General features: G+C 44.9%; 1 protein-coding gene across 11 annotated transcripts in view; it reads right to left on the reverse strand.

Annotated features, from left to right (window-relative positions):
* The window catches only part of CADPS (calcium dependent secretion activator), a 206,436-nt gene that overhangs the window by 68,846 nt on the left and 117,314 nt on the right, over nucleotides 1-20,276 (reverse strand). For all 11 annotated transcript variants that reach the window (XM_077184356.1, XM_077184358.1, XM_077184357.1 and 8 more), the window contains 4 exons: nucleotides 16,747-16,883; nucleotides 11,466-11,653; nucleotides 1,295-1,396; nucleotides 403-466 (listed from right to left, as the gene is read on the reverse strand). In XM_077184356.1, the coding sequence (XP_077040471.1) occupies nucleotides 403-466; nucleotides 1,295-1,396; nucleotides 11,466-11,653; nucleotides 16,747-16,883 (491 nt within the window). The remainder of the gene's footprint in view (nucleotides 1-402; nucleotides 467-1,294; nucleotides 1,397-11,465; nucleotides 11,654-16,746; nucleotides 16,884-20,276) is intronic.

Here is a 20,276-nt window from a genome sequence, read left to right on the forward strand (position 1 = left end):
GTTAGCAGAGGTGGGAAGGATGTTGGAGTGGGGATGGGGAGGAGGATCATGGTGAGCAGGTTTTATACATCCAGAGGGAGCAAGTCTGCCTCAAGATGGGAATTTCACCAGGCAGCAGCCAGACATTGCTGCCAAAGGTCTGTGATGTGGATCTTTGCCAGGCAGACCCCCCACCCTTACCTGACAACACAGACACAGAATATTGTGCCTTTAGTGGTCAGGCTACACACCTGCCTTTCAGCTGAGGCAGGAGACACCAACCCCACCTAAGCCCCACATTTCAGTGTAAGAAATCATTAATTACATATCTTATGCAAAGCCAACAGCTCCTCAAGCTTTTTGAGATGGAAGGATACATGACAATAAGTCATTTTAATTACTCTCTGCTGTTTCTGTGCTTACCCTTTCCAGCAGTGACAGAGTGGCTTTCAGTGCACCCTCTGGACGGCCAAATGGGAAGCAATACCTAGAAAAAGCACATCATCTTAGCATTAGACCAAGTGCACATGAACCAGCCTTTCCTGAGCCATAAGGATGCTTTCCTAAGTCTGTCCAAGCAATTCTCTAGTCTCTGCCTGGAATGAGCAGTCTTTCTATAGGGTAACTTTCTGAAAGGCCTTGTGGGTGTAGACTAAGGTAGAAAAGAGAATATGGGTTAGTAATAAGCTGAGAGTTTTAGCAGTTTCTTAAATCTGGGTGTTACCTGGAGAGTTTTTAGATCTCCTTGGAGAGATAATACCATCTTCTTCTAAAAATGGGGGGAAAAAAGACCCTATGGAAAGGACATTTATTTCCAGCTGGAGACCTGGCAATGCACCAGGGTGTAGGTAATGCACATTACCCATCTGTGTGAATGTGCACAGCCTGCCTGACCTGATCAGTGTGCTGGGGGCCATTCATCCTTTTTTTGGGGGGATATCTTTCCATACTGTGATATCCCTGCAGAAAGCCCTGCCTGTCAACACTAGGGAGAAGGTAAATGGGTTATAACTGAGCAGAGAGGAAGAGAGAAATAAGAGGATAAGGATAAGGGATTTTTTGTTGTTATATTTTAGACAAAATCCACAGCTTTACCATGCTTATGGGAGCAAGATGGTTTGAAATATCCTTTAAAGGATATATATTTAAAATCACACGCCAGCTATAAACATGCTTCACTGCCCTGTGTAGGTCTGTGTCACTTATGCAAAATTCCTGTGTGCATTCAAAACCTGCCTTTTGGCTTTGCTGCTTATAGGAGGGAGCTGTGAGGAAATCATTCTTCTCGCATTCAGCCTGGGCTCTGTGCCTTTACCTGAAATGTGTGATCTGATTCTCCAGCAGCACCCGGAGCCGCTCCTTGATCTCTTCGAAACGCTCTTTCTCGTCCACGGTCACAGTTCCTATCCCGTCAGGCCTGCAGGAGAAATGCCGCAATGACTCAGACTCCACCTCAGCACCCTGGGACCTCACCCCACAGCACACTGTCCTTTCCAAAAGGACCCTCAGCAACTGTGAGACCCAGGACAGAGGATGTGCCATGCTGACAGAGGGGTGGCTGCAGCAGCACTGCTGCCGAAGTATCAAAAATAAACAAATAAACAAGTTTCCCTCTCACATTGATAATCTAGATGTGGACACCCCCCCCACCCCCTTATTTTCATTATTTAAGAAGTTGGGAAAAGCAGATTTTCCTTGAAATACAGGTATATGCAGGGAGTGCAATGCCAGCTCTTGTGTCAGGATTGAGCCGGTTGCTGATAAAATAGGGACTGAATTTCTCCAGAAAAATTCAGCTGCTAATTTAACACAATTCACAGTATAAAAGAATATCAATGACATATATATATAAACAGAATATTAAATTCTGCACTCTTTCCTAGCTGCTGAATCACCCCATTATAGAGGTTTCTTGAAGTGAACCATCTTCAATATATTCTGCTGAAATGTGCCTGAAGAGTGACATGCATTTTGCATTGGAAATGCAATGCCTCTTCAGTAGTTTAATTTTAAATTATAAAAACGAACACATTATGCAATTTATCTCAAATTTTCTCAGACTACTTGATGCCCCTCTATTTGAGGAGTGCACAGGAGTGTGTTGTGAGACACCCAGGTCCTGCTGCCTTGGGGTATTTCTCATCTTTCACGGAGCACAGTGTGCAGACAGTCCCTGCTGAGGCTCTTCCTGGGGGCTGGATAATGCCCTGATCCCTGTGCTCTTCTGTCCTGTTCCTCTGCTGGTGCCAACACACCCAATCCCCTCCTTCTCCCCCACACCCACATGGCAAAACCTGCCGTGCAGAGCATCCCAGGCGAGAGGAGGGAGCGAGTCTGATCCACCCATCCACCAAAGGGATCGGCCAGGCACACAATCATTGGCTCTGCTTCCACCGCTGCGGAGCAAAGCCTCAGGATCTGTGTGCTCCTGGGCAACTCTGCCGGCACAGGCAATCTTGAGGTAATGTAAGACATCTTAAAATTGAACAAATGTTCTTACTTAAAGGCCTCCCCCAGTGTTCAGCTTAAGCTGCATAAATCCGCAGTACTAGACTGGTTTGGCTTTACAAAAGACTTGGCAAGGGATTACAAAGCTTCTAATGAACCTCCTGTCAGGGGTTAATTGGTTGGCTTTATTTTCCTCTTAAAAAATCAAAGGCCCTAAACTTAAAAAGAAAAAAAATCTATAAAAAAATTAAAATCTATAAAATCTGTGCAATCACTTCTCCTCGACCCTACATTTACTAAGCTCTTAATATCATAAATATGAACTCTGATATTCCAACACAGGTGAATAAACCATTAAAACATTTGGGAAGAGGAACTTGCAAACCGTAGATGATATTTACTGCAAAATTTTAAAGCTAAATATACATTAAATAAAACTTGCAGCATGGACACAGAAAAATACTTGAATACCAGGGCATGTATTTAAAGTTAAACAGCATTTAATCAGAATCTTTCTTTGATTATTTGCCAAATTCAGTTGTGTATTAAGGAAAAAAACAGGAAAAAAAGATTTAGGCTGAAACTTGGATAAAATGTCTCAGTTGGGGAACACATTTCATAAACAATTTTGGAAGTATGGATCTGGTCTCATTAGTAACTAATTAGTACCAGTTATTTTGAAAAAAATGAGCAAGCCACAAAAAAACCCAAATTAGATATTGAACAAAAATTAATGTCTTAACATGCTTAATATAATTTATTCCAAAGTTCCATAAAATATTTAGTATTCAGATAGAGATGTCCATGCCTTTTGTGATGCTGTGCACCTCACAGTGCCTGGTTTGCTCCCAGGCAGAGAGAGATAATTCAAGGCAGACCACAATAAATGCCATATACTAAGGTGCAGGGTTGAAGCCCTCATTTGACTTTTGGCATTTGGTCCTTGCCCTGTACCCACAACAGCTCAGAGTGTCACTGGGTTAATTGTATCAGCACTGACAAACGAGGCAGTAAAAGCTGCCTGCCCTGGCAGTGATTTGCTGTGGGACTGGAAATGGTCTGAAAATTGTGTCACCCTTTGCTAGGTCAATAACCTCAACTGGTGAGATTTAATGGCAGGATCTGACAGCTCGGGCTGGGTCACAGCCCTCTCACATGAATCTCAGCCTCTCACTGTACTCAGAGCACTCACCACATAACATCTCATGTGGACACCCAGCACAGGCTGACCTGACAGCATCAGGTGTGTCCTGCCAGGCAGTGGTAGCTCTGGAAGCATCACTGACCCACACAAAGACAAAGGGTGGGCTCTGGAGAGAAAACCTCTGGCCAATGTGGCTCTTGACCAAGTCACACATCTGAAGGGATGCCAACCAAACCCCTAAGTCACACACAAACACACACACACAAAGAAAGCCTAATCCTTTGGGCTTCCCCTTTCCTGTGAGCCAGGAGGACACAAACCCAGTGGCTCTGGCCACCAGTCCCTCCACGCTGGGTGTAAGCACAAGCCACTCTCACATCTCATGCAAACTTAAGACAATCTACAGGTCAGCTGTAGCCATTTTTGGAGCAGTGTGGATGTCTGGAAGGGCCTGCCAAGCGAGAGCCATCACCATGGCAAGGACTCCCTTTCTCACCCAGCTGTGGACTATATTGCATCTGACATGATGAGCATCTCTTGAATCTACCTTTCAGATTTTCGGCAAACCATTTTCTCACTGTCCTTCACAAAGTTGACATTTTCGGCAGCATGATAGGAAAGATGTCATGTCGGCTGCTTTTCAAGTTGTTGTCACAGTGGTTAGCACCAGTTCTGTCATCTTTGCTTTCCTCACAATCCCCCATCTTGAGCCATGTCACAAATAATAATACTTCCGATGTTTTTGTCAAATTTCAAATACTATAACCCAGTTGCACATCTTTGGATTTACTAGTTATGTTAATCTTTGTTGCTCATCTTCCCAGAAGCTGAAGCATTAGAAACTCATTAATTAGTGACAAATGCAGGATATAGATAGAACTGGAAAAACACTACCCAAAGCCTTCCACTTAATTTATTAGCTCGGTAATTTTGAAACCTAATTAAATATTCAAGTCAAATATACTTTGAAAATATAATCTTTCTGAGGGAACATATTTATTTTCCCTTTTGCAAGAACACAAAGGGTATATAGCTTAGCATCACTGTAATTTAAGATTCACTTCTGTGCTCTAGACAATTTCGGTACATGGCTGATGGGGCTGAAAAAATCCCCAGGAGAAGCTCAAGCTGCACAGCTCATTCTCATGCTTATTGGCAATTTTGTTTTCAGCAAAGGTCTCCAGCTCAACTTTGATACTAGCTATTTGATCTAAATCTAATGTACAGAAGCATCAACTCCACCAGCGAGCAGCATCTCTCGAAGCTGCAGGAACTGATGTTCTCACGCACAATCCACAACCACATCACTATTGCACTGAAGCAGTGATGAGAAGTGAGAGGAGAGCAAAAGGGTGGAACAGAAGTTTTGGACGTACATGGTATATACAAATGCGTGAGGGATGAAATGGGTTTGGGTCTATGAATTCAGTTGGACAAACAGCATTAATGTCCCCATCTGTGTGGAGACAATTCCATCCAATTCTCTATAGCTCCTGCTCCTGGGTGCTTGAGGTGTACGGCAGAAGCTGTGGGCAGAGAGGGAAGCAGAAGGGCAAAAAAGGCAAGAAAAATAACTAACGAGATTTTTAATTATAAGTAAACAAGTTTCAGATCACTCCTTCTGCTGCAGATTCACTGTGTTGGCTCTAAACTAGTAAATTCCCACAGTAAATATTTCATATGAAAAGTTTTAAATGCCACTTTCCTAATCCCCCCATGTTTTTAAGTTTTAAACCACAAAAACAACAACATCAACAAAGCAGGTGGTGAAATTAAAAAAAAGGGTTGCAATTTAAACAGCAAAAATGATAGTCCTTGTTTAGCTTAGATGGTTTGTGCAAATTCTGGGGTTAATTATAAATTATAATTAGGACCTGTGATCCTAAGGCCACTGCTTTATTCTACAAGTCCCGCCTCCCCCCATGCCCTTTTCTAATTATACCCGGTGCCCCCAGGGCTAGTTATGCTGCTAAAACAAATATATCAAAATGATTTTTTAACAAAGACTAATATATGAAGCAATAGCATGCATTTGTATGCAATTATAAATATACAGTATAGCTCCAGTGCGTTAATCTCTTTGACATAAGCCTCCATGAAATACCACGTCGGCTTCTAAATGAAAAGACATATCATCTTTTACACCTTTTATGTTTAACTTGTCTACACTTTTTTTTTTTTTTAACTGGGGAAAATATTGCTTACACGTAGCAAACAGATCTTTGCACGCACTGTGAGCCCTGGCATGCAGAGCCAAGGGAAAAAAAACAATGTCAAAAACTGATGCAAATAATTTGATTTTTTAAGTAACAACTCAAATATAAAACACGTGCTGCCTTCAGCTCCCTTGCTGGTTGCCAGGTGCAGCACATATGAGCTATACAGTAAACATCGATGATTAGTGCCTTGGACGGCATGTGTCAGGAGAGGCTTTCGCAGCATCCTCGCGGGAGGAGTTGCCTGCACAGTCCCACCGGTTGCACGAGGATGGGCTCTGGGGATGTGGGCAGGATCACGGCTGCCTCTCACATCTCCCCCAGCAGACCAGACCTGAAAGAGCCCACCTGCCTACAGCCCAAGGAAAAAAGTGTATTCAGCAAACATTGATTTTCCCCATCTCCCCTTTCTTCTGGGGACTCACACCGTGTGGGAAAAGTCGGTGAGAAGCCCTTTGTTCACCCCAGTGCTCCGGGGTGCTGCCCCAGCTGCCCATGAGGTGCTGCTGAGCATGGGCACCCTTTAATCTCCCAACTGCTGCCTCCCCTTCGCTCAGGCTCTCTTCCACGCTGCAGCACCGAGCCAAGTCACAGCTCATCGATTCTCATGTGCCATCCGCACCCCTGACACACTGCACCGGGTGGTTTCTGAGCCCTGCCATCCCACACCCATTGTGATGAATCGTGTCAGCCTCCTGCACTGAGCTGGTCACCTGCTGGTGGCTGCCAACCCAGCCCTTCAGCACAGACAGACAGCACAGGGAGCACCTGCTGTGTCACCACGGCCTGAGCGCGGCGCTGGATGGGACACGGAGCTGGCATCCCACAACAGGGCAGAGCATCATACCCTGCCAGCCTGAACCTGCCTTACTGCAGCCAGGGCAGGGCATCTGATGAGAAACCCAACACAGCTGGCACCTCACAGCAGGGCAGAGCATCATACCCTGCCAGCCTGAACCTGCCTTACTGCAGCCAGGGCAGGGCATCTGATGAGAAACCCAACCCAGGGGAGCACACAAAGATATCGTGATAAAGTGTAGTTACTACTTAAGGGACGGAAATAATCCTGTATTTCTTTTGTTTCAACTAGCTGTGTGGAAATCTTTATGTGAAACAGACCAGATATGCAATTACAGTACAATGGAAAAAATTGCAGGTATGTCACATGGAGTTTTCAACTCCTGAAGGCCTATGACAATAGCATATTTCTGCTGGGTTTACAGTTGTAAAAACAGTAATGAAAGCTAATGGTAACATTAGTTAACAAAACTGTTTTTTCTTGAAAACAAATTTGAGGCCATAAAATACTGTTTACACAAGAAAGGGAAATCACTAATATACCAAATTAATTAACAGGGAGACTTGTAGCTGCTTGAACCCTAGGTAAATAGTCATTGAACAACTTGCAGAAGATTATGGTACTTGGTTGTTATTAGACTGGAGGGAATTCACTTCAGCATCCTGATTTTGATAAACTCAGTCTGCTAATATTTAGCATGCAAATGATCAATATTTAATTCTGATTTTTAAAAGTTTGGGATTAGCAAGCACAAAAAGAGTTTTTCATGGTGTTAACTTTAACATTTATAAATAATGCTATTCTATACCTAAATTAAAAAAAAAAAGCACAAGGCCATTTCTGAAAGCCACTTCTTTGCAAGGGACAGAAGCCACTGCTCAAGCCACTGCTTTAGACCTAGAAAAGCTGAGCTTAACTTTCTGTTCCATAATACTTCTCTCATGTGCAGACAGGAAAGAAGTGAGGCTGGTCTAACACATCACTTCTCTGTGTGTCAAACAACACTGGCAGTACTGCCACAGCCCTCCAACATGAGGACAGAGAAAACAGGGAGAGAGAAGGCAGGGAAAGATCTTGGTGGCCATGTAAACCCTTTCACAATTTTATTCCAAATCACAATGTCTTCAAAACCATTCCTGCTCTTGCCTCTGCTAGTTCTCTGGAGGACTATTGATAAAGAAAAGCAGCATAGTGGTGGTACCAAAAGCAAAGAGACATCAATAAACATACAACATGTGTTGTTGGATGTCTGGATAATTATGTGCCTTCGCTACCTGTCACCTATGTAAATAGATCAGAAATAACATTTTTTTCATAATGATAGGTCTTTGCAAAAGGCATCCTGTCATACCAAGTGGACAAAACTCCATTATCAACGAATGAGTGACCACAACAATTAAAAAGCATTGAGTTCCTCAGTCTCAGTGAAGAGCAAGTACCTGAGGGCAGTAAACCATGTGGATATAGCTCTTGCTGGTCCCTGTTTTCCTCACACCCTGCACTTGCATAGTCAGGTTTCTCAGGAGGTGAAACTTAGGGCAAGTAATTTACATTTAACTCCATTTCTACTTGTGAAAACGATGAAATTAAAAGAAAAATTATGTGGGCTGTCATGCAAATAGCAGTGATGTTACCACCTTGGTACAGAGAGATCATGTCAGGGCTCTGAATAAGATACATGAGCCCAAAGGAGAGGGGAGACCAAACTCTGACATGTAAGGCAACAGGGCTCCAAACTGTCCACAAAATCCTATTTTGACCACTTCACCTGCTGCAGCCACGGGGCCAGCCCCAAGCTGGAGCTGCATTTCCAGCAGCAGCCTTCCTGCTCCCACCCTGGCTGCGCGCAGCAGCGCTGCCGAGGCGGGGGCCGGACGGGCGAGGAGGCATCATCCCCACAGTGACACCTGTCATCCTGTCAGCCTTGACCTTCAGGCTGTCCTCAGCATCCACAGCCTGCCTGCACTTCCCGCTGACTGCGAGCGACTGTTGTCTCACTGCCTGACCTTATGCAAACACGATACAAACAGACAGCCCACCTCAGCTCCATCACTGTCTGCTGCTAATACAGGAGATTGATAGCCACATGAAATTATCTCCCTGCCCGACCTTCATTACTGGGTGGCATATTCTGTCTGACAGCCAACTTCATCCTAGGGAAAGCTAAACCACCCATTCAGGGGTGTTTACTGTCTAAAAGTGAAGGAACTCTTCTTTATGAAGAAAATCAACACTTTTTCAGATTCGATGGAAAAAGAAGCCTTTGTTAAACACAAAAATGTCTTCTAACTCGGTCTCTCCCAGACCACTGTGCATCTCAACAACAATGCAATACATGGCCACTCCAAGATGTTCTGTTGGGTGCTGGGCTGGGTCCTGGGGCAGGTCTGCCACCTTGACAACTTTTACACAGAAAGTTTCAGCTCTACCATGAGCTGTTAGTTTCCTGGGGAGAGCGGGGCCAGTCATAAGGCAATGTATGGACACAGCAGGTGGGAGGGAGGGACAGAGCTAAAGCAAGTACAGCTTTACACACATCACAACTGCCAGTAAGGACTGCATGGGTAAATACTGGCTTTCCATCGCTCTCTGCCAGCCAGCTCACAAATGCACGATGCATGTGCCCTCAACAGCTCTCTGAAAAGGAATCGTGACTCTTCCACTCAGATATTCAGATTGCTTAGAGTAGACACAGAGATAAGCAGTCGCGTTTTCCTCCGAGACCTCCTGTGGTCCCTTTCTGTGACCTTCTGGTAGCAAAAGCCAGACGCTGCACCCCGCAGACTCCATAGCAAACTGTTGGGTGTTAAACAGAGCCTGCCCTTGGTGGGAACGCGCAATGCTGCAGCCTTGCAGCTCCCACACAGAGCCTCTCGCAATCCCCAGGCAACAGAGAGACGGCACCGACCAAGAAGGAACATGAACCTTCAGCTTTCGGTTGCGAAGTCAGCTGTCAGCTCAAGACAACTAAGTCACAGCAAGACACCTCATTCCTTTCTTGGAATATTTCAAATGAGTGACTTGAATAGACCATCCGTGGCCAAATTGTCCCTCTGACAGTGCCCAACAGGTCCTCATACAGGTAGCAGCCACACACAGCCCTGGATAGCTGTACAGCATGGGACTGGCTTGAAAGCATGACATTTTCCTGAGCCCACAACTCTCCAGCCCGATGGAGAGGGAATGGGAGGTTGTCACCTTGGCCCATACCATCAGATACCTCCTGCCACCAACCCTGATGAAGAGAAAGCTTCAGCCCTGGCTGTGCTGGACCCTGTGCAGAAGTACATGGGGTAGCTGTGATGAGCATCCCACATCCTCTCTGTTATGGGCCAGATGGGCTTTGAGCCAAGTCCTGTTCCCAAACCAGCTGTCTGCTGAGTCCTGCCTAGGACAAAGGGCAATGGGGCAGCCACTTTCACTGGCTGGTCCCATCCCCTAAACACCATGTGAGCCATCTTCTAAACACACACCTAAAAACCTAAGTCTCTGATCCCCTGTGGGACTTGGGTGCCCAAATGCTATCCAGCTCCCAGGAGAGTGTGTGACCTGAATGCTGGAGTCAGGTCTCCCTGAGCCAGGGGGATGCAGCTGCCCAGTGTGCTCAGTGATTGAGGAGCCCTCTGCAACACACTCCTGTGCACTGCACACTTTTGCTTACCTTTTTGGCTCTGGATTCAGCTGGGTTTTGGGCTCCTTCTTTTTTTTGGACTCCTTTTTGGAATCCTTTTTTGTCTCCGTTTCAGCGGCAGAGGCTTTGCCCCCCTCACCGTCTGCACTTGGCTGTGACCCACCAAGTAATTCTGCCATGAGTTGGCTTGGGGGAATGATTGAAATGTGGGGGGCAAGGCCGGCAGGAAAAGTGAAAGAAATAAGAAGAAAGCATGAAAAACCTCAAAATAAAACAAAAGGAAATTAAGCTGAAAGGAAACAACTGAAATCACATAACAATTGGCAAAGAAAGAACGAATGAGCAACGGAAAGTCAGAACTAAAAAAGAAACTAAGGAAGCAAAACTTGGTTTCCATGACAAGATGTATGAAAGTAACTGCAAAAGCAAGCGACAGCCTTGCAATGTGAAACCTGGGCAATGCGTGTCGTAACTCAGGGTGGTATTTACCAGAGGTATATGAAAACACCTAATTATTTCATAATATTCCTTTCTTCAGCAACATATGTAAGATACAAAGTGATATCTCAAAGTATACAATATAAATTAACAGAAAAAAAGCAGGAAAAGAAGGTGCAATAGATGCTACAGCTGTCAACAAAATAAACAGAGAGGGGGAACAACACAGCTCCAGTTCCTCCCATCAAAGGTTTGTCACATTTGAGAGAAAGGAACTGTCTTCTTCTGAAACTGAAATTGCTTTGTAACAGAGCAAGATAAAATTTCCAGTTATGTCTAAGCAATTTCTGAACTGATGTCACGTGGTCTTTAAATGAGCCATGGGTGCCCAAGGGCTTAAAGCCCTTCTGAGCACTGAAGTTTGATACTGCTGAAAATTTCACTGCTCCAACTTGTCAGATCCTCTCGCAGAGCAATTAAATCAGCACAGTGTATCATTTACTTGTATTTATTCAACCCGTGACAGTCACAGGGACTGCAACTGTATCTTTTTCAGAACTGCATCTTAGCAAGTGCCTGGGCAAGTAAGTTAAAAACCTTCCTTTCTGGATCCTCTATGTGCATTTTTACTGCTTACATTAAACAAGCAATGAAACAAACAAACAAACCGACTATGCCACTAGAAGTGCTGCTGCCAAACATCCACTGTGAAAACAAATTGGGGACTGTTGTGCATTATCCAAGGAAACCTGTATTTGACAAAGTCATCTCTTGTTGGCAGGGCACTGCTAGCCAAGAAGAATTCCTTACCTGTTGCCATGAACATGTGATGCACAAAAGGCAAAGCTGTAGTGAAGTAAGGTGGGGTCAATCATAGCTCCGTTTTCTGCGCGCTCTAGCAAATCTCTGAGGTAGCAGAGATGTCTGTGACAGCCTCTCACTCCATTACGTGCACAATACTCATCTAGCACAAAGACCTGGCCAGGACTAAACCAGCCCTGTTTAGAAATAAAGAGACTTGATTTTAAATATAAGTTATTAAATACAAAGGCTATCACACTTGGAGGTGTAGTGGTCAACTGTTCTAATAAAAAGAAATACAAACCTAAGGCTACATTAAGGAAAAAGGAGAGAGGTCACTCAAACAATACAGTCTGCACATCATCACTCAAACACAGCATATACTCAGTGCAACCATTAACAAAAACATATTATGCTACCATTAAAGGGAAATGTCATTTAAAATGCTGAAAAGTTAGGCCAGTTCATGTCAGTGCCTAGCAAAAAAATACAAAGGAAGAAAAAGACACCTTTAAGAGATGACAAGGTTTGGTTATTTAAACAGTGTGAAACAGTAGTCTCATTCTGGGGATGGGATTGTACAATTGGCCGGGAGCAGGAAGATTGATCTGGGGGACGAGGACAGAGGATTACACTGAAAAAATGACTTCTCTTGCATCTGGCAGGTAGGAATGTCCTGCAGATGGAGAAAGGCAATTCTGCAGTATCAGAAAGGGACGTTTCCCATTGTCCTTATTGAGTGCTGCTAGCGACATGCTCTGACATCGCCCAGCTCCTTGGCACTGAAACAAGGGGAGCTCTGCTCAAGAGCAGGATTCCTTTACACATCCAGGAAGCTCAGACCATTTCTTTGTATCACCCTGAGGGGCTGGTGACACAAGGCTTGTGGTGCAACGTCCAGACTCCCAAGGAGGATGCCCTTCCCTGCAAGGGGATGGCTCTGGTGAAGGTCCTGGGACAGCCAAAGTGGAGCGTGCCTCTGCCTTCAGGAGAGGGGCTAACGAGAACAAGAATAATCTCGTAGATTGCTTTTCAAACGCTGCAAAATTGTCAATATTTACATGGAAATTTGGGTGCTAAACAATTGCTAAGACGCAGCTCTGGAATGCATCAAGCTGCAAAATCTTTCATCGTTTAATTGAAAAGTTCCTGCAGCGGGCGGGAGAGTAGTTGAGGCAGAGCACTGCCCCTATAGGCAACTTCTTTGCCACCCCATCTGTTACCCCAAATGCTACATCTTAGAAACAACACTGCTGTGAAAGATTAAAATATATTTTCTACCACTCAGATGACACCAAATCTTTTCTAGATGCCAAAATAGCTGCTTTGAAAAGAGTTGAAGAAATATCAATTAAGAGCTCAAAGACATAGAGAAGGATTTGCTCATCCTTATTGGGCCAACTCCAAAACAGATTGAGAAAAGAATTAAAATAATGAGGGGAAAATGATAGATATAGGGAGTAGCTACAGTGCTGGGATCACTAGAAGTGCACATTTCAAAATGAAGACACAGAACAATGCAGATGGGACAGCCCTCTGGAAGGCTATTTTTTGGGAGGGGTATATTTGCCTTCACCACTTTTGATGGTATTTTTGTCTGCTTTTTGGTTGGTGGTATTATGCTTGATTCTGGAGTTCTTTGTGTTGCCTGTTTGTTACATCCTTAGACCATCTCTTGTCTCTCGTCGCGTCTTTGGTGATCAGGCACGGTAAAAATACGGAAATGCCATGATTGCTCTGTTTTTGGATATAGGGGTAGAAGTGCAGTTGAAATTGTTATATTCCCCTAGTACAAAGAAAGAACTCACTTCTCCCTATGGGGTGAAATCTTGGCTCTACTGACAGTGATGGGAAGGCTGGCACTGATTTCACTGGAGTCAAGTATCAGAGTCTGAGGCAAAGGAAGCAGAGGCTGAACCCAGCGATCTGGAGTATGCCACATTGCTCCCCTGAGCTGGGGTCTGTGATGTTCTTAGGAGAACAGAAGGGATGATGGTAAACACCCATAACTGCTGCCATGGTGCCATGAGGGGAAGCATGAGCAGAGATCAGAGGTTCAGTGATGAGCCCCAGACCTCTGGAGAGCACAGGCAGCAGACCCAGAGCCTCAGGAGGACCAGGAGGTCTTCACTTGCATGGCAGAGGTAGGAAATAAAACACTTGCTGCTGAACGGGGATCCAATGGAGCAAGTAAATGCTGCTCCCCACAGCCCTAGAAAAACCCCCCAGGTTTGATGAAAAGCAGTATTCAAAGAGATCTCCAACATCTTCAGGCAGATTCTGGCTCTCGATGAAGATTTGCTTGGCCCAACAAGCTGACACCCAGCCAGCCTGGCAAATGCAGCTGCCACACATGGGGTGTCTGTCCCCAGTGCAGATAGGTGCAGCTCAGTGCGGCCTCACAGATTATCTCCAATGAGGAAACCTGGAAGGGACCATGGAGAAAGGGCACAGAGCACAGGGAGCTCCACTGTGTTCAACAGGCTGAACTGCTCTGATAAGGAGACATATCCCAGGCACCAGCAGGGAATGCCAGGGGAGCTCTGGAGCTGGGAAAAGCAAGGCTTGGTCAGGGCTGGTGACACACAGGCCAGTTGTCTACAGACAAACGCAACTTTTGAGAAAACCAAAGTTTTTGAGGGAAATTACACATTTCAGTAGCTGAATTTTCCTATTTATCATAGGAAATCCAAGAGAATTTAATGTTGGTGGCCTGCTTCATGGATCTCTTAACCTGACTCCCTCACATCATCTCAGTTAGGCTGGGTACTCTGAAGACCTCCCCGTGGTACATGCTGTGCTTTATAATACAAATTATATGAATGCTGACACATCATGGGCAATACAGCTCCAGCAGAGAGATGGCTGTGTGAGCTGGATGCTGGCAGTGGGTAGGGAAGTCTTGGGAAGAGTTGGAGGGCAGTTTCAGAAACAACACATGTCCAAGTGAAAAGAATGAAGACCCACGCATGTGAAGGGTCCATACTAAGCTGGAACAGCCTAAATACTCTTCTCAGAAGTCCAGGAAATCCTCTGAGTGTGACTGTATTATCAATTTGTGGATGATGGGCAAGACCCCTGTGCAAGCTCTGCAGAAAGTGCTCTTCCCCCTCCCCAGCACAGAGCTCTCTGCCAGTAAACATCACTTCTGCCATGGCTGGGATGAGTCAGCCAGGCTGTCTGTTTTCCTAGGGATGGCTCAGCCCGCGACTGGGCTCACAATAGTGCTGTTTAACCTGGTTCCACAGAAAGGAAGCAATGCTGAGTTATCCTCTGTGCCAGGGTAAGTCTTCCCTGGCACCTCCACGTCCACGTTTGAAAATGACAAGAGGTGTGACGAGGCAAAACTGTGTGGGGCCTTGCATGGAATGTCCTGTAGGGAGTAAGAATTGCCCAGTGGCACACAGTGGACAGAGCAGGCTTACCATGGGCTCACAGCTCCTCCAGCCAACTCAGCACAGTGCTATCACCAACATTCCAAAGACACAGCAAGAATAGTGGGAGCTCTTTGCAGTTTTTGAGGGCACTCTGTTTTTACACCATAATCAGGACAAAAACATGGCAAAGTAAGTCAAGAAGCACGTGAAACCAAGCATAGGTGAACATAGGCCATTATTCTGTTCCTTACAACACTGCAATGGGTGATTTTAAAGAAGATAGTTAATTGGTGATGCTCCACTCTGAAGAGGATGAGTCTTGGTGCTGAGGGGAGCTCCACCGCTCTGGTAGCTTCTAGCAAAGGCCTAAACATCTCCATAACAAGCAGAAGTGCGGCTGGTGGGTTTCTTGAAGAAAAACATTGTTAATCATTTTCAGTGATGGCCTCTCACCTCTCCATGAGTTTAGCTCAACGGCCACAGCTTTCTCACCAGGCCCAAGACTGCACAGAGACAAACCAGCAGCAAGCCAACCTCTCAGACATGCATGGATGGGGATGGTCTTCCTAGGGTCAGCCATGCGTGGGGAGCAGAAGCTGCATGCCAAAGTCACTGCCTGCCAGAGCAAGGACCTTGATGGAACCAGTGAGGAACCTGCTGCAGGTCTGACAATGCTCCCACCAAGCCTACTTGTACTACTTGGGTATCTGCAGGAAAAGTGCAGCCTTCCCCCACCCCATCCTTACCTCAGGGGATGTCCACAACGGTTCCTCCTAGCCCTGCCTCTCCTTAGGAAGGTGACAATTCATTACTGCTAGTGGCATTTACTGGACCTCAGTCCTTCAGAGGAGATTGGCCCTTGCGTGTGGTACAAGGAGCAGGGCAGTGAGAGGAGCACCATGGTGGAGGGGGACATGGAGGGCAGGATTTGAGACTGACAGCCTCCTTGCCAACTGCTCAGCTGTGTTCCCAGGCTGCTGCTTTTAACAGCAAGGCACTCAGGAGCTCCAGGGACTGCACAGCTGGCAAAGGCTCTTGGCACAGTGTGGTGTTTCTGCTGAAGGAACCCACCATGACACCCTAGTGTGCCACCCTGTGCAACAGTGGGAGGGCAGCAGGGTCAGAATCTGTCCCATGCCATGTTCAGGACATGTCCTCTGTTTCAGGACACTCTAGAAAGGATTAATCCTGTTGTTTTCTCAAAAACTAAGAGCCTCTTCATCCTCCTCACTGAAACTGCTAAAAATTAATTGCTCATTGGTTATTTGTTATTTAAGCCCTTATAGTACATAAGAGCCCGCAAGCACTGCACCCCAGCCAAAGGCTACAAGCTGTCCTGGAACATCTCAGTGCCACTGTCCTACAGTGGGCAAAGACCTGCAACTGCTGCTCATGGGAGTACTCAGGATGGGCATGCAACTATGTGAGCATGGACAGACTGCAGCAGCACTGCAGTTATCCACACAGTCCCATCTGTTACCTGCTTGGGACCCCTGCTCATAAAGAGACACAAAACTGGGCCACAGTTATTCCTGGTGGGACTCCATTGACATGGGAGGTGGTACCAGACAGTCATCTTTTCCCTGTTCTTTCATCCAGAAGGACTCTGGAAGGCAGTGCAGGAGGCTGCAAAACACTGCTCTCTACTTCACATTCCCACACTGGAGTTTCTCTTTGCAGGAAGAAACATTTTAAACATTGCAAACAGAAATGATAAAGACAGTGCGACTGGAGAAGAACAGCAGTCAGTTCACTGCAGGCAGCCTCTCAAAAGAAAATACCTCTGGGCCAAATTCAAACCTGGTGTAAACAGAAGTCAATCTTCCAGCAACAGGGGGATTAGCCCCCAGTCGCACTAGCTTTGACTTTGCTGCTTGATGTTTATATCACTAGAGACCAAAGAATATACTTGCCAGACAAGAATAGGAATCATTAAGTCTGTGGTCCAAAGTGAGGCGCTGAACCATCTCAAAGAGTGAAGCGTGGTCAAAGTTACAGGGATTGGAAGAGATAAATTCATCCATGCCATGCTTTTGAGCTCTATCTGCATCTGTTCATTTATACATATAGAGAAAGACACCATTTAGAGAGATATAAGACATTTTAGTTGACAAATATAACAGAAAAAAATATACAGTATGAAGCATGAAAGCCAAGTATCTCCTCTTCCCTCCATTGCCATTAAGTTTTCTCTTTGCAGGCTATACAGTACACTTCACCTCCCATTGTCAACTTGCATCAGTTATGGACTATATTATTGTATCTAGGCAAAAGATTTTAGAATTAACATCTTGTCAACTGCTCATTATAGTGCATTTATTCTGTACTTAAAACCAGAACACAAACGTACGAATTCACTCTGCATCTTACAATAGGCCATGAGTTAACAGAATTTTGGCTCACATAAGTAAATTAGCTCCTATTTAGATAGTTGTGGTTAATTGTAATAGATTCTGCCATTCTAATGAAGTTACAGCTTTTTCCCTCTACATTTACTAGGTTTTCTAGGTATCACACCAGTTACGTTGTTCTTTCTCCAAATGCCAATGTTTGTCTTCCCCACGGCAATTTTTTTTTCCTAACAGCAACTTTAAATGCTACCTCACTGAAACAAAAAGATGCTCTTTTAAGCATTGCTAAGAAGTTAAATTGATATGTAGTTTGTTGTCACAGAGGCAGTAACCCGACAGTGCGTCGGAGCTGCCAGTCATCCCGATGGAGAGACTGAATTTCCTCTGCCTAGATTACAAGCTGCCATTTTTGGGTGAATTAACAGCCTCAACGTATTCACACTTCTCTGCTTTGGGTGACGTTTATGGGCACTAACTCCTAGGGGCTAATTAATTAATCTCAACATGGTTAACTAAACTACACCGAATTCAGCAGTTGAAATGAAGCCTCCAAGCCAGCCTGGGTGCGGCCAGCCAGGACCCCGCTGGGAGCAGGTTTTGTTCTAGCAGCCGCTGGGGAATTAAAGGACACCTTTCACTTGGTTTTGTCTGTGCTCAGCTTCCTACTATATGGGTTCTTGCCAAATCCTTGACAAAGAAAATAGGATTTAAATCCTTCCCCTGTTTATAGCCTCCTAGGGGAACTGGGTGGCCTTGAGACAATGTGGCTGAAAGGACACAAAAATGCAGTTTTCCGCAGCAGGAGTATATGGTAACTGTATTTGTTTTAAAACAAAATCCCTCTTTACCAGAAAAAAAACCCCAAAAATCCTTAATTAAAAAGAAAAAAAAAAGTTTTAAATGAGAGTGAGAATGTTCTTTGATATATGTTTTTCTATTCAATATTTAGCCGTGAAGGATGGCATGTCTTTCCAAATACCTCATTTGTGTCAGTGCTCTCACATAGTAATGATCATTGGTAGCAATCTTTACATTTTCTGTATAGTCTGTCGTTATCTATATACAAACTGTATAAATAACATCACTCACTGGAAAGAAATCAGACAAATTGAAACATGTAACATTTCAATTAGCTGCTAGCAATACTTAATTCAGCTGTGGCTGGCAATTTTCCTCACTATAACCCCACTGAATAAACACTGATGTTTTTCTTACAGAGGATTAATTTTTGAGGGTTTGCTCCCCTGTATGCGCCGGGCTCCTGCTGACCCCAAACCCTGCCTCTCTCCCAGGACCCAAACCCCTCCCTCTCCCTGCTGTGCATTCAGCACCAGGACAGAAACAGCTGCCGATGGTGCTGAGTGAGGTGGCAGCACAACCTCCCTGGGGAGCACATCACCTCCATGGCACCTCTGCAGCCTCCCTGGGCATGGGATGTGAAGCCCACCCAGCCCCGTGGCCTGCAGCACAGACTGGCTCCTGTCTGTTTTGACAGCTTTCTGCCCCATTGTCTCTGTCCCTTTGGGCCAAGATGGATTTGATTGCATTCACTCCCAAAGAGTTCGGCTGTGCTGTTTTCATTCCATCCCCGGTGCCCGGAAAATGTTTTAGCAGCTATTATCAGACTATTTTTAATGGCTTGCTGCTCTGCCCGGCTCCTCGGAGTTGACTGCAAGCTGACAAATTGGCTGGAGGCCTTCATTTGCCAGTTTTGCTCAGAGATTTTATTACTTTTCAATTAGGAGCCCTGATACACTGTCAATCCTCCTGCTCAGCCAACGAGGCTCTGAGAGCCGAGTAAATCAGCTGGAAATTGGAAGAGTCCTCTAGCCCTTTAGCTGGTGAACCTTTTTGAGCATATGTGCTAGAAAGCATGTTTGAAATGAGTATTTTTTATTCCAGACTAATAAGCTTTTTCCCATATTACATTCTCTGAGCAAGGTGGGCACAGAGCAGACCTTCTGCTGGTGGGAACCGACTGAAGTGCCGCTGGCTTCCACGGAGCTGAGGGTCTGGCTGGGCTTTTTACAATCACCCTGCCCAAGGCAGGGGCACAGACAGTTCCCTGACAAGCGTGAGAACAGACACAGTGATTAAATGTCCTTCACAACTGGCCATAATCAGGGGCAATTTTACTTTCATTAAACACTTTGAAGCCACATCTTCCGTTAGGTGCCTGCTTGAAAGCTCATTTGCCCCAAATCTCTCCTCATCAGAACAACCACATGAAGAGAGAGACATCAGACATGGCACTGTGTGAGCTCAAGTGACCAGAAAAGCATTATGCACATGACTTCTGCTCAGTCAGTGATTTAAAATGTGGATTTCTGCCATGGGAAGGAGGATGAGCAGCTGCAGCTCTCCCTGCACAGCCCAGCGCCGCAGCTCTTGCATGGCCAAACCATTTTGCACCAGCAGAGATGCAGGGCTGGGTGGGTGCACATCACCCACCCAGGGGACACAGCTGTCACAGTGGGAACTGGAGATGTCTGTGGAGAATGGTAATACAAATGTGTATTTCTTTTAAATGGAATATCAGCTCTGGGCCAGATGCTTAATTGGGCCAAAATTCTTAAAAATAAGGAGCAGGTTAAAGAAGTCAATCCTATACTAAACTCACCTTCCCTTAATTATTCTAAATAAACATCCCCCACACTTTGCAATTATTTTTGCATTTTGATTTTTCCAATGGGCTCACTTTTAAAAATGAAATTCATTAATAAAATTATAACAAAGCCATTAAACTTCATAGGAAACAAAAAAAGAAAAGAACAGATCTAAATATATTATTACTCTGCTTCAGATAAATATTTGCAATTTACAATAATGCCAATATCTGCATATGAAATAAGTTTTATGTATAATCCACCTTCATTCAAAATGCCCTATACAGTTTGAATGTGATTTTAAAGTACAAAACGAGAGTTGCTAATATTCACACCCAAACTGTACAGCCAGTTTTAAAGTACTTTAAATTAATTGTTTCAGTCAAATACAGCTGCTTTTTTGACCCTGCCCTGTTATTCTATCTAAAAAGGAAGGAGAAACCAAAGAAAGAAAGTTATATGATGCTCCAGTAATTTGCAATCCCT

This window comes from Agelaius phoeniceus, chromosome 11, assembly GCF_051311805.1.
Source record: "Agelaius phoeniceus isolate bAgePho1 chromosome 11, bAgePho1.hap1, whole genome shotgun sequence".
In the NCBI taxonomy this organism is placed as follows: Eukaryota; Metazoa; Chordata; class Aves; order Passeriformes; family Icteridae; genus Agelaius; species Agelaius phoeniceus.